Source organism: Lolium rigidum, chromosome 1, assembly GCF_022539505.1.
Source record: "Lolium rigidum isolate FL_2022 chromosome 1, APGP_CSIRO_Lrig_0.1, whole genome shotgun sequence".
NCBI classification, from domain to species: Eukaryota; Viridiplantae; Streptophyta; class Magnoliopsida; order Poales; family Poaceae; genus Lolium; species Lolium rigidum.
Window position 1 is genome coordinate 338,638,356 of NC_061508.1, and position 12,653 is coordinate 338,651,008.

At 43.1% G+C, this 12,653-nt stretch overlaps 1 protein-coding gene across 1 annotated transcript; it reads right to left on the reverse strand.

Annotated features, from left to right (window-relative positions):
- Positions 1–7,378: 7,378 nt before the first annotated feature.
- On the reverse strand, positions 7,379–9,464 carry LOC124684455. Its single transcript, XM_047218763.1, has 4 exons — positions 9,399–9,464; positions 8,512–8,740; positions 7,906–8,122; positions 7,379–7,773 (listed from the first exon to the last, which is right to left on the reverse strand). Exons 1-4 carry the CDS (start codon positions 9,443–9,445, stop codon positions 7,622–7,624), a joined length of 645 nt encoding a protein of 214 aa, XP_047074719.1. The 5' UTR covers positions 9,446–9,464; the 3' UTR covers positions 7,379–7,621.
- Between the last annotated feature and the right edge of the window lie 3,189 nt (positions 9,465–12,653).

The window sequence follows — 12,653 nt, forward strand, 5'->3', positions numbered from 1 at the left end:
TATACCAAAATGGCTTTGGCTTTAGATGGTCGTATATTTGAGCAAAGGTACATATACCAAAATTTGAACACATCAAATTGATCTACAAAATATGACAGGAGGTGAAGCAATCATAAATATTGGTCTAATCCTCACTAACCTACCAGCGATTGTGAGATTGGAAAGCGTGAGGTTCAGCCTAGCAACGTGAAGGTTGTGATTAGGGGAAAATTGAGTAGTTTAGAATATTAGGGCGGCCCACTTATCAAATTAGATGGGTAAATGAGTATGCAGGTATGGGTATGGGTTCTACGATCCCATACCCGTACTCACTCTACCTGGTGGGTATAATATTTTCTCATTTACGAACCCATGGGTATTTTTTTTTTCATACCCGTACTCCTATTGGGTTTTTACCTGGCGGGTACGCGGATCATGGGTACCCATTGCCATCCCTAATGGTTTCCCTACCGCTTCCTTTTCGTCACGGAAGCGAAAGGATTGGCAGCGTGACAGGGATTCTATTCGGCGGCTGCTACGGGAACTCCATCGCATTGATTGGCGGCACAACGGGGTTAGATGGCGCAGGAGCAGGTAGACTGAAGGCAGTGGCAGCGCTTGAGCGGGAAAGGAGCTGAAATGTCCATCCTGCCAATGACCGCAAATTGATCCTAGGTACCGAAAATCTGGGTGGCCGTCCCGGCTATATCTTTTTTGCGGCCAATCCCCCCCCCCCCCCCCAATTTTTTTGTGTGCCCACTAAATGTCTTGCACAATGGAGAGGGTAAGATTCTGAATAATAAGAAGAAGAAACCGCAGCACACAATGTCTTGCTTGACAGTTCATGACTCTTTGCTACATTCTTCCTTACATGCACCAAAATTAGCACCTCTTCTCTAACACAACTGAATAATAGATTTTACCACTAAATGAATTCATAATCAGATTCGTCATCAATGTCATCCCCCAGCTGCACCGGATAAATATTCTTATGCCCACCTAAGAAGCCACCACAACTAAGATATATAAGATCCTTTAGCCTGATGTGGACACGCTTTACAGAGATCTTAGAAAAGGAAAGAAAAACGCATTAGTTAATGCCCAACACAAATTAAAATAATTTGAAAACGACCTTCAAAGTTAGAGCACCAGTGTTTAGCATAAGAAATGGAAGAAAAGGTGAAGATATATGCCAAGGTCATTCTTAATTAACTGGTAGGATCATGTCACTTTGTACATTCTTCCTTGCATGTACATCAAATTGCACAACTGAATAACATGAACTTCCCACTTAGAATGGATGTAAAATTAGCGGAGGCACCGATATAGCTCAAAGTTGAACTAAATACCAGTGAACACACTATTTTACACCAGGGGGGCCTAAACAAATTCATAATCACACTCATCGTCATCGCTGTCCGACAGCAGCGGACAAACATCCTTGTGCCCACCACGGAAGCTACCACAACCGGGATGTATAAGATCTTTAGCACCATATTGACACCCTTTACAGAGAGCTTAAAAAGAAAGAGAAGTGCATTAGTCAATGGCCAACCCAAACAAAAATAGGAATATGAAAAAATGACTTTCAAAGTTGGAGCACGAGGGTAATAGTATAACAAATAGAATAAAAGTGTGAAAATACCTTCGTCGTTCTTTTTTGATGGCTTCATATCTTCCTCTTCCAAAGGCTTGCAAAGATAAACATCATTCTCATCTTCGAGATCATGATGCACCTCAGCAAAAAACATTGAATTTTTACCATCTAATCCTTTCACTAAAAAGTTGAAATGTAAATATTCCAGCCCGAATTCATCAATAAGGTTTCTTCCTTTCACTTCCACAAATTCAAGTTCAGTAGGCTGCAATATATAATATAAATGTATGTCAATATAATAGGCCCACTTCAAAAAAACCAAGTAAATTGCTTTTCAATTCAATAATGGCCTAAATCAGTTGGCTAACCTATCATCAAAGAATAAAAAGCACTCACTATAGTGGCTGGAGTAACTTATTATAAGCTGCATGTTCATTCTAAAAACTGAGTAAGAGTAGTATTATTAATTAATATATACTTCATGGAAGAATATTTTGTTCAGTGCCTAACTAATATGAGTTGGTTTGGACAAGTAGTAAACTACATGTCCATTTAAAAAATAGAATAGAAGTGGCAATATTATTAACTAACAGAGCAAGCATTGTCATGAAAGAATATCCAGAACAGTAACTATTGATTTGTATGGGTATGACCATGATAGGTTTTCCTTTTATCGGTCTGAAGGTGGTTGTTGAGAGACCGGGTTATAGGATAGATAGCCGCACTACCAAGAGGGGCTTTCGGTTGGGTAACTTGATCACATCGTCTTAGGGAGCTCAACCCTTTGCATGCTTTGCATTCCATAAATCTTGTTGCTTCTTGGTGTTTTTCTGTGTGAGGTTCTTGAGCTTTTTGCTAGCTTTACAACAAGCCCAAGTTCATCAAAAACGGAATTCGTATGCATCTTTTATTGTGTTTTCATGGTTGGAGGTTTTACTTGGTTTGATGTTTTCATAGATAGGAAAAACCTTTTATATTATGTTTCTTACTCAATGGTTGGACTATGATATTTCTATGCATAATGTTGTAGGGCTCGTTGTCGTGATTTCAACGAGCCCAAGATCATCGAAATCGGAGTCCGGATGCAAAAGTTATCGCAGTTTCGGTACACGGCCCGGTCCACCGAATGTTGTTACCGGGTAGGTCGGTAGCCAGCTCGGCAGGACCGGGTCCACTACCGGGTGGCTCGATTCTGCCCCCAAACGGTCATATTTTGATGGGCTATAAATGGGGCCTTCTTCCCCATTGTTCTTATGGTTCTTAGGCACGTTTTTTACCACCATTGTTGACCTTCTTGAGCTTGCTTCCTCTCCATTCCCTCCTATGATTCTTGCATATTATTGGGGGATTTGAAAGAGATCTAGATCTACAACCTCATCGAGAACTCTTGGGATCTAGATCTTGGAGTCATTTGTCGATTTCCTCCATTGTTCTTCCTCTCTAATTCCATCTTAGCATTTGTTGCTTTGGTGGGATTTGAGTGTGAGGTATTTGAACACCTTGGTGTTCTTGTTTTGCATCATTGCATAGTGTTGAGTTCTCCACCACGATTAGTTCGAGTGAGAGACCGTGAGCTTGTTACTCTTGGAGGGAGACCTCCTAGTTGGCTTGGCGGTTGGTGCTCCGGTGATCTCTTCATGGAAGATTGTGAAGAGGCCCGAGCTTCTCCTTCGTGGAGCTTGTGAAGTGGTCTTGGAGCTTGCCATCTCTGGAGAGGAGGAAAAGCTAGCCATAAGGAAAGGGCCATTATCCTTCGTGGGTTTGGCTCGGAGAAGAAGGTGAGCCTTCGTAGCGTTGGGAAATCCTTAGTGGGATCCCCACCTCTCCAAACGTGACGTACCTTCTTGCAAAGGAAGGGAACACGGGAATGCATCTTCGTCTCCGCGTGCCTCGGTTATTTCTATACCCGAGCTTACTTTCGTTGTGATAGTCATCGTGCTTGAAGTACATATATCTTGCTATCACTTGTACGTGCTACATATATATATCTTGTGCCTATCATTCTTAGCTCTAGTTGTTGTCGTTGCACTTAGGTGAGCCTAGCATATTTAGGATTTGTGCTTGTAAAGTAAACGTTAGTTTAATTCCTCATTCTTACAAGCCAAATCCGTAAGAGTTTTTAAAACGCCTATTAACCCCCCTCTGGCGACATCTCGTCCTTTCAATGAGTTTTATGAAAACATTTTTACATCCGAACCGTGTGCTTCAACTGATGCAGTGCTAGATTATATTCATGTCAAAGTGACTATGGAGATGAATGCCGATCTTTGTAAACCATATAATAGAAGTGGCTCTGTTCCAAATGGGGCCTACTAAGGGGCCTGGCCCGGATATATTTCATGCATTATTCTATCAAACCCATCGGGGAATTTATCAAAGATGAAATTTTTAATGTGGTGAGAAGTTTTTTATGTGGATGTGATATTCCCGAAGCACTATGTGATTCGGTGGTTGTGCTAATTCCCAAGGTTGCAAAACCAAATCACTTGAAGAATATTCGTCCTATTAGTTTATGCAACGTCCTTTACAAGATCGCCTCTAAGGTTCTCGCAAATAGGTTGAAAGTGTTCCTTCCCGAGATAATTTCCGAGCGGGAGAGTGCTTTTGTTCCTGGAAGATTGATCACGAGATAATGCCTTGATTGCCTACGAGTGCTTGCAAACAATTCGCAACCAGCGGTGGAAGCGACCATTCTTTGCCTTAAAAGTTGATATGATGAAGGCGTATGACAGAGTGGAGTGGGATTATCTCGCATGGTTGTTTGAGAAAGCTTGGTTTCGACACTACATGGATTCAATCGGTCATGCGATTTGTGACTTGTGTTCGCTATGTTGTTCGTGTTAATGGAGAACTAACGACACCAGTTGTCCCATCTAGAGGTATTCGGCAAGGAGATCCAACCACTCCATACCTATTTCTCCCGTGTACAGAGGGTTTGTCATGTTTACTGCAACAAAGGGAGGATCGACGTGAGCTCTATGGTATTCTCAATGGTCTGACTTGGTCCCCCTATCTCCCATTTACTTTGCGGATGACAACATCTTCTTTGCGAGGAGTGATAGTAGGAGTGTGGATGCTCTAAAGGATATTCTCAAGGTTTAGTGTGAAGGCTCTGGCCAGAAGATTAATCTTGAGAAGTATTCGGTCTTTTTGGGGAATCATTGTGAGGACCAAATAAAGAATGACGTGAAACAACGGTTGGGAGTTCAGAGCGAAGCTCTTAATGATTTTTACCTAGGTATGCCAACCTCAGTGAAGCGTTCTCTGGCTGCAACCTTCAGCTTTTTCTATAACAAGATTCGAAAATAACTAATTGGATTGTCTGATCACCGATGTCACGAGCGGACAGTGAAACTTTGTTGAAGGCAGTGATCCAGGCTATTCCAACGTTTGTTATGAGTTCTTTCGAACTTACAATTTCTACCTGTGATAGAATTGAATCCATCATTTCAAATAAATGGTGAGGGTTGGAGGATGGAATGAAGAAGATGCACTGGATCTCATGGGACTGGTTGTGTACTCCTAAAGCTTTGGGGGTATGGGTTTTCACGATCTTGTCCTCTTTAATCAAGCGATGTTAGCTAATCAAGGATGGCACCTCATAACCGAGTCAGGTTCTCTTTGTGCCCGTGTCTTGAAGGGGAGATATTTTCCCAACAGAGACTTTTGGGATGCCACTAAACCTCAATCTTCGTCGTTTACATGGAGAAGTATTATGCATGGCCGAGACCTTCTTAAGCATGGGATCAAGTGGGGCATCGGTATCGGTGATGGCAAGATCGTGAAGATCACGGGTGATAATTGGGTGCCTAAATTCCCACCTGGTTTGTTAAAACCGACATCACCCATTCCTGAATCTGCCACGGTTCAGTGCTTGATCGACGAAACGACTAACACTTGGAACCAAGAGTCGGTCCCTGCTTTCTTCCCTGAGGTTGTGGTTGAATGTATTCTTAGGGTTCCAATTGCACGTCATGTTAGGGGCGATCTTCGCGCGTCATGGAATATACACTGTTTACAATCGACTTAATTATAATTTTGCTCGCTCGTCTAAGTTCTTTAAAACTCAGAGTGCAACTGGCAAGGGTCTCAGATCGAATTGCGCAGAGAATGAGAAGTATTGGAAAGCAATTTGGAACATCCAGGCGCCGAGGAAGATGAAGACTCATCTCTAGCGCTTCGTACATGATTGTTTACCAAGCGGTGTTTGGCTTGTTCGGCGACACATACCGGCAGATGGCTCATGTTATTTTTGTGGCAGAGAGGAAAGCATTGAACATGTGATGCTCTTCTGTCAGTTTGCGCAAGCTACTTGGTGGGAAATCAAACAGCAGGTACCTATGCATCTTGATAGGAAAAGCTTCGCTACTTGCAAATAATGGCTGTTTGATTTCCCTGGCCGCGCTTCGATATCCAAGCTACGGCTTTGGCTGTTGGTTTTTGGTACACACGGGAAGCATGCAATGCGTCACGGAATGAAGGCGTCAAACAAACTCCGTCACTGGAGGTAAAGTTGTAGACTATGTTGATTTGATCAGAACTCAAGGTGTGAGCCAAGTTCAGATCGTTGGATTCACCACCGCAAGGTAAGGTTCTCGAGATTAACTCAGATGCTGCTATCTCCATGGCTACAGGTTGTATGGGGTCAGGTGTGGTAATGCGAAATCATCATGGTGTTTTTTTGTTGCCTCGTTGGGATCATCTGAATTGGATCTCTGAGCTTGAGTACACCGAGGCGTTGGCCCTTCATCGTGATGTTATTTTGGCTAAAAAGGAAGGGTTTGATCGAGTGGTTTTGCGTCCGACTATTTAACGTTGGTGCAATGTCTATCCACCTCTACAAAAGAGAGGTCCGGTGTTGGTATTTTGGTGGTTGATATCAAGGTTTTGGTGCAGCACTTCTCGTCAGCATCTTTGTGCCATGTGAAGAGAAATTTGAATGAGGCGGGGCATATATTAGCTAAGTCAAATTTGTTAGCTGATTCTACTTGTGTTTTCCACTTTTTGTACTTTTGTGAGATAATCAATAAAGTGCATGTTCTCAAAAAAAATCTTATAAACCTTCTAAAAAAGATCTTATGGATGAGAAAGAGCTCCACCGTGATGAGCTTGGACTCCGTTATGTGTACGACATAAGAGTATCTCCAACAATCGCGCTAAATTTTGACGCTGTAAAAGCATCCGTGTGTCGTGTGTGAGGCCATATTCACCTTCAATAGAAGCTCTAAATTTTAGAACTGTAAAAATAGGTAGTTATTTCTGCACACGATTTGTGCTGTGCACTCTTTCCAGCGATGTAGATATAGTGCGCGAGATAGCGTTTTTGCTCCACCCTCTATCTTACAGCCCAATTACAACATCTATTTACGCCTCTCACATCTTAAACTAGTCGTTTTTTTCGATAGAACACCAATTACAGGAGATGCTCTAAGTTGCCGCCGCTTCCACTGATGTTCTCACAACCCTTCCCCTATTCGGAGCATTCAATCCGCCTGAATTCTATAATATGAGACCAAATAGAACCATTCCAGATTCAAGGAGAAGATTCTTAAATTAAATTCATCTCCCCGGGTGTATCCCTCCACTCACAAAACATACGGAGTATTTCGAATTGCTAAAATAAAATCAACAAAAAGATTCACAAATAATTGATTTGTTGCGTCTGGGAGGGTGACCAGACGATTCTGACACAAGAAAGTGCATCCGATTTTCAAAGCTAGGGCCGCCTTTACAAAAAAATATCTGCTATGCACAGAAATAATTATAGCACGAACGGAAATAATACCGGTCATGGCACAGAAATGATGGACACAAACTTCCTAATATATTAAATTGCAGCACGGACACTAAGGTTCTGAGTCAAAAGAAAAAGAAACTGCAGACCATGTCTTGCCTGGCAGGTCATGCCACTTTGCTACATTCTTCCATAGATGTAGATAAAATTACACAATTGGATAACACAAACTTCCCACTTGGAATGGATGTAAAATTAGGGGAGGCACCGATATAGCTCAAAGTTGAACTGAGTACAGTGAACACACTATTTTACATCCAATCCAAGAGGGGCCATTCATAATCACACTCATCGTCATCACTGTCCGACTGCATCGGACAAACATCCTTGTGCCCACCACGGAAGCTACCACAACTGGGATGTATAAGATCTTTAGCACCATATTCACACCCTTTACAGAGAGCTTAAAAAGAAAGAAAAGTGCATTAGTCAATGGCCAACCCAAATAAAAATAGGAATATGAAAAAGTAAATGACCTTCAAAGTTGGAGCACGAGTGTAATAGTATAACAAATAGAATAAAAGTGTGAAAATACCTTCGTCATTCTTTTTTGATGGCTTCATATCTTCCTCTTCCAAAGGCTTGCAAAGATAAATATCATTCTCATCTTCAAGATCATGATGCACCTCAGCAAAAAACATTGTATTTTTACCATCTAATCCTTTCACTAAAAAGTTGAAATGTAAATATCCCAGCCCAAATTCATCAATAAGGTTTCTTCCTTTCACTTCCACAAATTCAAGTTCAGTAGGCTGCAATATATAATATAAATGTATGTCAATATAATAGGCCCACTTCAAAAAAAAAATAGTAAATTGCTTTTCAATTCTGCAGCTAGCTTCAATAATGGCTTAAATCAGTTGGCTAACCTATCATCAAAGAATAAAAAGCACTCACTATAGTGGCTGAAGTAACTTATTATAAGCTGCATGTACATTCTAAAAACTGAGTAAGAGTAGTAGTATTAATTAATATACTTCATGGAAGAATATTTTGTTCAGTGCCTAACTAATATGAGTTGGTTTGGACAAGTAGTAAACTAGATGTCCATTTTAAAAACAGAATAGAAGTAGCAATATTATTAACTAACACAGCAAGTATTGTCATGAAAGAATATCCAGAACAGTAATTATTGATTGACCTGCATGTTATTTTTCTTGGTATAGACTTCCAGTGCTATCATCAAGAACTTGTGATCCTGCTCTTCTCTTTGTCTAAGCTGCTCCTCACTAAGCCTAACTGATGACCTAGCATCCATAAGGCTGTGATTGCGCCTGGCAGCCTTAATACAAGCCTCGCGAAATTCCTCGAAAGTAGTTTCTGATTTCCTAGGAGTGGGATCTTGCCAAGTCTCCAGCCTTGTGTCAAAACTGCATGAGTGGAAAATATATATATACAAATGCATAACATTTGTTGGAAATGTTGAAGTTCTAAAGATATGTTGCACATGGGAAGGAAGTTATCAGCAAATTCAAAATAGAGGACACACTGATTAGTAGAAATGTTTTGTATAAATCAGCATTAGCCACAAAAGGTAAAACAACATGTGCATGTAGCGCACATATTATCTACGACCTCCAACTATTCATGCAAATGAATATTATAGCAATTAGAAGATATATGGTCATCTTTTTTTTTTTTTTGCCAACTTTGCTGCTCTCGCTATTATTTTGGTTGGTGGGCAACAAATAGGAAATTATATTCAGCGGTAGCAAGCCAAGAAAATGCATGCTTCCCTGCAAATCAGTTCAAAAATAATGGACTAGCAGAAGACACAACCTAAAAGCTGCGCTTCCTCTTTTTTTGGTTATAACTTGTGCTGTTGTTACTGGCCACAAGTCTGCTTACCTAGAGATATTGAGGGCTTTTCTTCCTAGATAAACATCTACCATAAATGGAATATGAAAATTAATAGATTTTCTACTACACAGTACTTTCCCCATTAAGGTGAATGATACCAACAACAATAAGTGGAAATCTTTTCAGTTTCTAACTGAGTTTCATCGAAGATCAAAGGATGCTGCATACCGTCCAACAAAATACTCAGGAGCAGTTGAGGTGGTTGTCGGAAACATGTCTGCCAATCTCTCTGCTCCTCCTTTATAGATATATTAAGGTAAATTAGTAACGATTCCCAAACCAGATCAGTACACAAAAAGAGAGATGGCGCATCCCCAGCAAGAAACTGAGCAATTCTCCATGCTCGCTCACCTGTGATGAATCGAATACACGCAGCCCACCCTGTCCTTCACTCCTGCCTTAGGAACCCCCTCAGGTATGGCAATGCTGCAAAAGGGCATCTACTGAAAAAGAGGGTTTTTTTTTTTTTTGCGGGTAACTGAAGAACTTGGAAGGAGCTCATGAACCTAGAGCACGAGCGGTAGAGCCGGCCTCGTTGAAGCGGAGGTGGTGAATCGTATATCCGGAGGCGGTGGGACACCGTGGCAGGTGGTGGCCCCGGCAGGAATCGAGGCCAAGATAGCGAGGGCGGCGACGTCTAGGGTTCCGCTGAGGAACGCGGGCCCGAGAGTGAGGCGGCGCAGAAGCGTACAATAGGATACCGAACGAGGGGGAGCAGGAAGCGGATGTCAGCGGCAGCAGCTGCCGGCGGCGATCGCCTGAACCAGAAGGGATATGGCGTCGGAATGGTAACAGCTACTGTACGAGAAAGGGGAATACGGGTGCTTTCGCGTGGCTTAGAACGAGAGGCAAGATTAACGAAGGCGCAAAAGGCAATTTGCCGCGATTGCACTCACCTGTGACGAGGTCTGGCGTGAAATTCGCCGGATCCGCCGCCGCCTAGAGGTAGGCTGCTCCCGTATGCGTCCTTTTTCCTAGTCCCTAGGGGAAGAGGAACCAATCCCTGGGATAAGTAGGCAGGCCGAAGCGGCCCAGACACCCCAAAGGGCACATCCGTCTTTAGTCGATCCGATAACGGGCAGACTTTAGTCGGAAAAGGGTCGGTATGATAAGTGTCCAATTTTTCCTAAAAATCCTGGATTAAAAAAGACCCGCTTTTACTTCATGAAAGAAAAAAAACTGGTCCCTCATCACTTCATCAGCGATGGAAAAACAGGGGACGGCGTAGGAGTCGCTCTCGCCAGCGGCGGACGACAATGCATCGGCGGGGTGCCTGCACCACAAAGGGTAGATGAAGCTCGATCAATTTATTCGGACGGACCTAGGGCAGGGTGGGGAAGATCGATCAACTGATTTAGGTTTAACACAGATCAACTACGGGCGTGAGGCTCGGGCAAAGCGGGAGTTTTCCTGGAGAAGCATCACTGCGTGCTCGAGGCCTGGAGCCACGTCCATGATGGGACTGATGGTCGCCAGTGCCGGCCGTTGGTAGCTTCGTCGTGCGGCTGTTACAGCCGTATCCACCTCAAACTGACCGTCGGGCCATCTCCACCTCGTCGAGCAGCACAACCCCGTTGAAGCAATTGGGCCAGATGTTTAGGACGCCCCTCATCTTCCCCGCGTCTGACCGAGTGCCGTTGCGATCGAGTTGGTCGTCTCTGGCCATCTCGAACTACGTCAGCCACATCAAGGTGTGCGCGGAGACGGGACTAATGGCCGCGGTCAATGGTGCCGGCGTCAACGCCGGTCTTCATCGGGGACGACTGCTCTAGAATCTGGTCCGTGATCCTATTTCCCGTGCGGCAAACTAGATCGATTATACGATGTCATTTGTTCCGACGAGTACTAGCCAGAACCGCTTCTTCTACCCAACGACTCATTGGGCAGCGCGGCGAGGCGGCTTCCGCACGAGCTGCGTCGGCGTCCGGGCCATGATCTATGACGATATCATCTCCCAAACGGTCTGCATCTTGCCGAGCATGTCTCAGACCAAGCACGCCTCTGCCACCGTTCGCTACCATTACTTATCGACTGCTTTCCTGGTCAGGCCATGGTAGTCAAGGGGGATGGCCTCGACGGAAAATACGCTCCAGGAGTCCTCTTTTCTTCTCGCCACCAAATGTTTAGCATGCATGTGATGGCAGGGTCGTCACCATAAGAAATTGTGTATCAAGTAAGCTGAGGCGGAGATTTTCAGGGAGACCGACGATCGTATGCGTGAGTACGTGACAAGTCGATCATCAACATGTCCTCTTTATTTATATATGAAAAGTAGAAGTTCTGATCCAACATCTAAAACTATTGCAGGTTAATCCTCTTTCCTGCATGTCTTACTATGTACAGAAGTGCGGAATTTTCGTTAAGACAAATCGATACATGATGTGTCTAATAACACATTGACGTTATGATACTATTGATTGATTGATGCCAACGTAGGTTTGGTATCTCTATTGACAATATGAAGAAAGAAGTATGTTGCTGGAGAAGAATACATAAATAATATTTTGGATCATTTACTTGAGGTATTTTTACACTCTTAATGCCTTTTTTCTTTTCTAGATCTTAAAATCAAAATTGATTTAAAGCCATGTTGTATAATTACAAAAATTAGTTATTTTTTACGATTTATCTATCAAAGTGTATATCTTTTTAAGTATTCAATATGATACCTCACCATTTTTAAAATGTGATACTTCTGTTATCATACTTGTACAAAGCTGCTTTGCCAAACTGTCCCTATTAGTAATTATTAACTTTTCATGAGGTTAGCTCGTGAAGTTTGAACACTTTAAATAGATAAATTATTTTTTGCCTAAAAATATTCAACAAAAGCCGTAGCAACGCACGGGCACTTCTACTAGTAGAATACAAAAGATCAGTCGGACGCAGCCCTCACCGGAAGGACCTCGTCGAAGACCTTGTAGCAAAAGACACTAAAGTAGCAAAACAGTAGACTATTTGTAGCAAGGGTATCACGCTATTATAGCATTATCAACTACTACTTGCCGGTGCACGCCGACAACAACCTCACTCCGGCTGGCAGCACTGCCACTTGCTTCTTACAGCACCTTCGTTGAATATTGGCAGCACCGCCACTTGCTTCTTGCAGCACCTCCACTGACCGTTTGCAGCACCGCTGTCGATCGTTTGCAGCAACCGCCGTGACGATTTGAAGCACCGCTCGACAACACTAGAAGCATTTTTCCATAGCCACTGGTAGCATCTCGTCACTCCTTTGGTAGCATCCGGTGTGGCGGACCTTTGCAGTTCATCTATCTTCTCCAACACATCGCTTGAAGCGATGCAGCCGTGCTATCATACCACCAGGCCTCATCGCCGGCAGCAAACCGTCTCAACGCTGGTAGCATCGACTGTTTCCTGCCGTCTTTCCCCCACTGATAGAAGAGATTGGAGGCGGCTGGT

Coding starts and splice junctions, on each gene's coding strand:
- LOC124684455 (XM_047218763.1), bottom strand. CDS start 9,445: ATGTTTCCGACAACCACCTCAACTGCTCCTGAGTATTTTGTTGGACG. Junction 8,123..8,511: donor CCAAGAAAAATAACATGCAG/GTCAATCAATAA, acceptor TATATATTGCAG/CCTACTGAACTTGAATTTGT. Junction 7,774..7,905: donor ATCAAAAAAGAATGACGAAG/GTATTTTCACAC, acceptor TTTCTTTTTAAG/CTCTCTGTAAAGGGTGTGAA.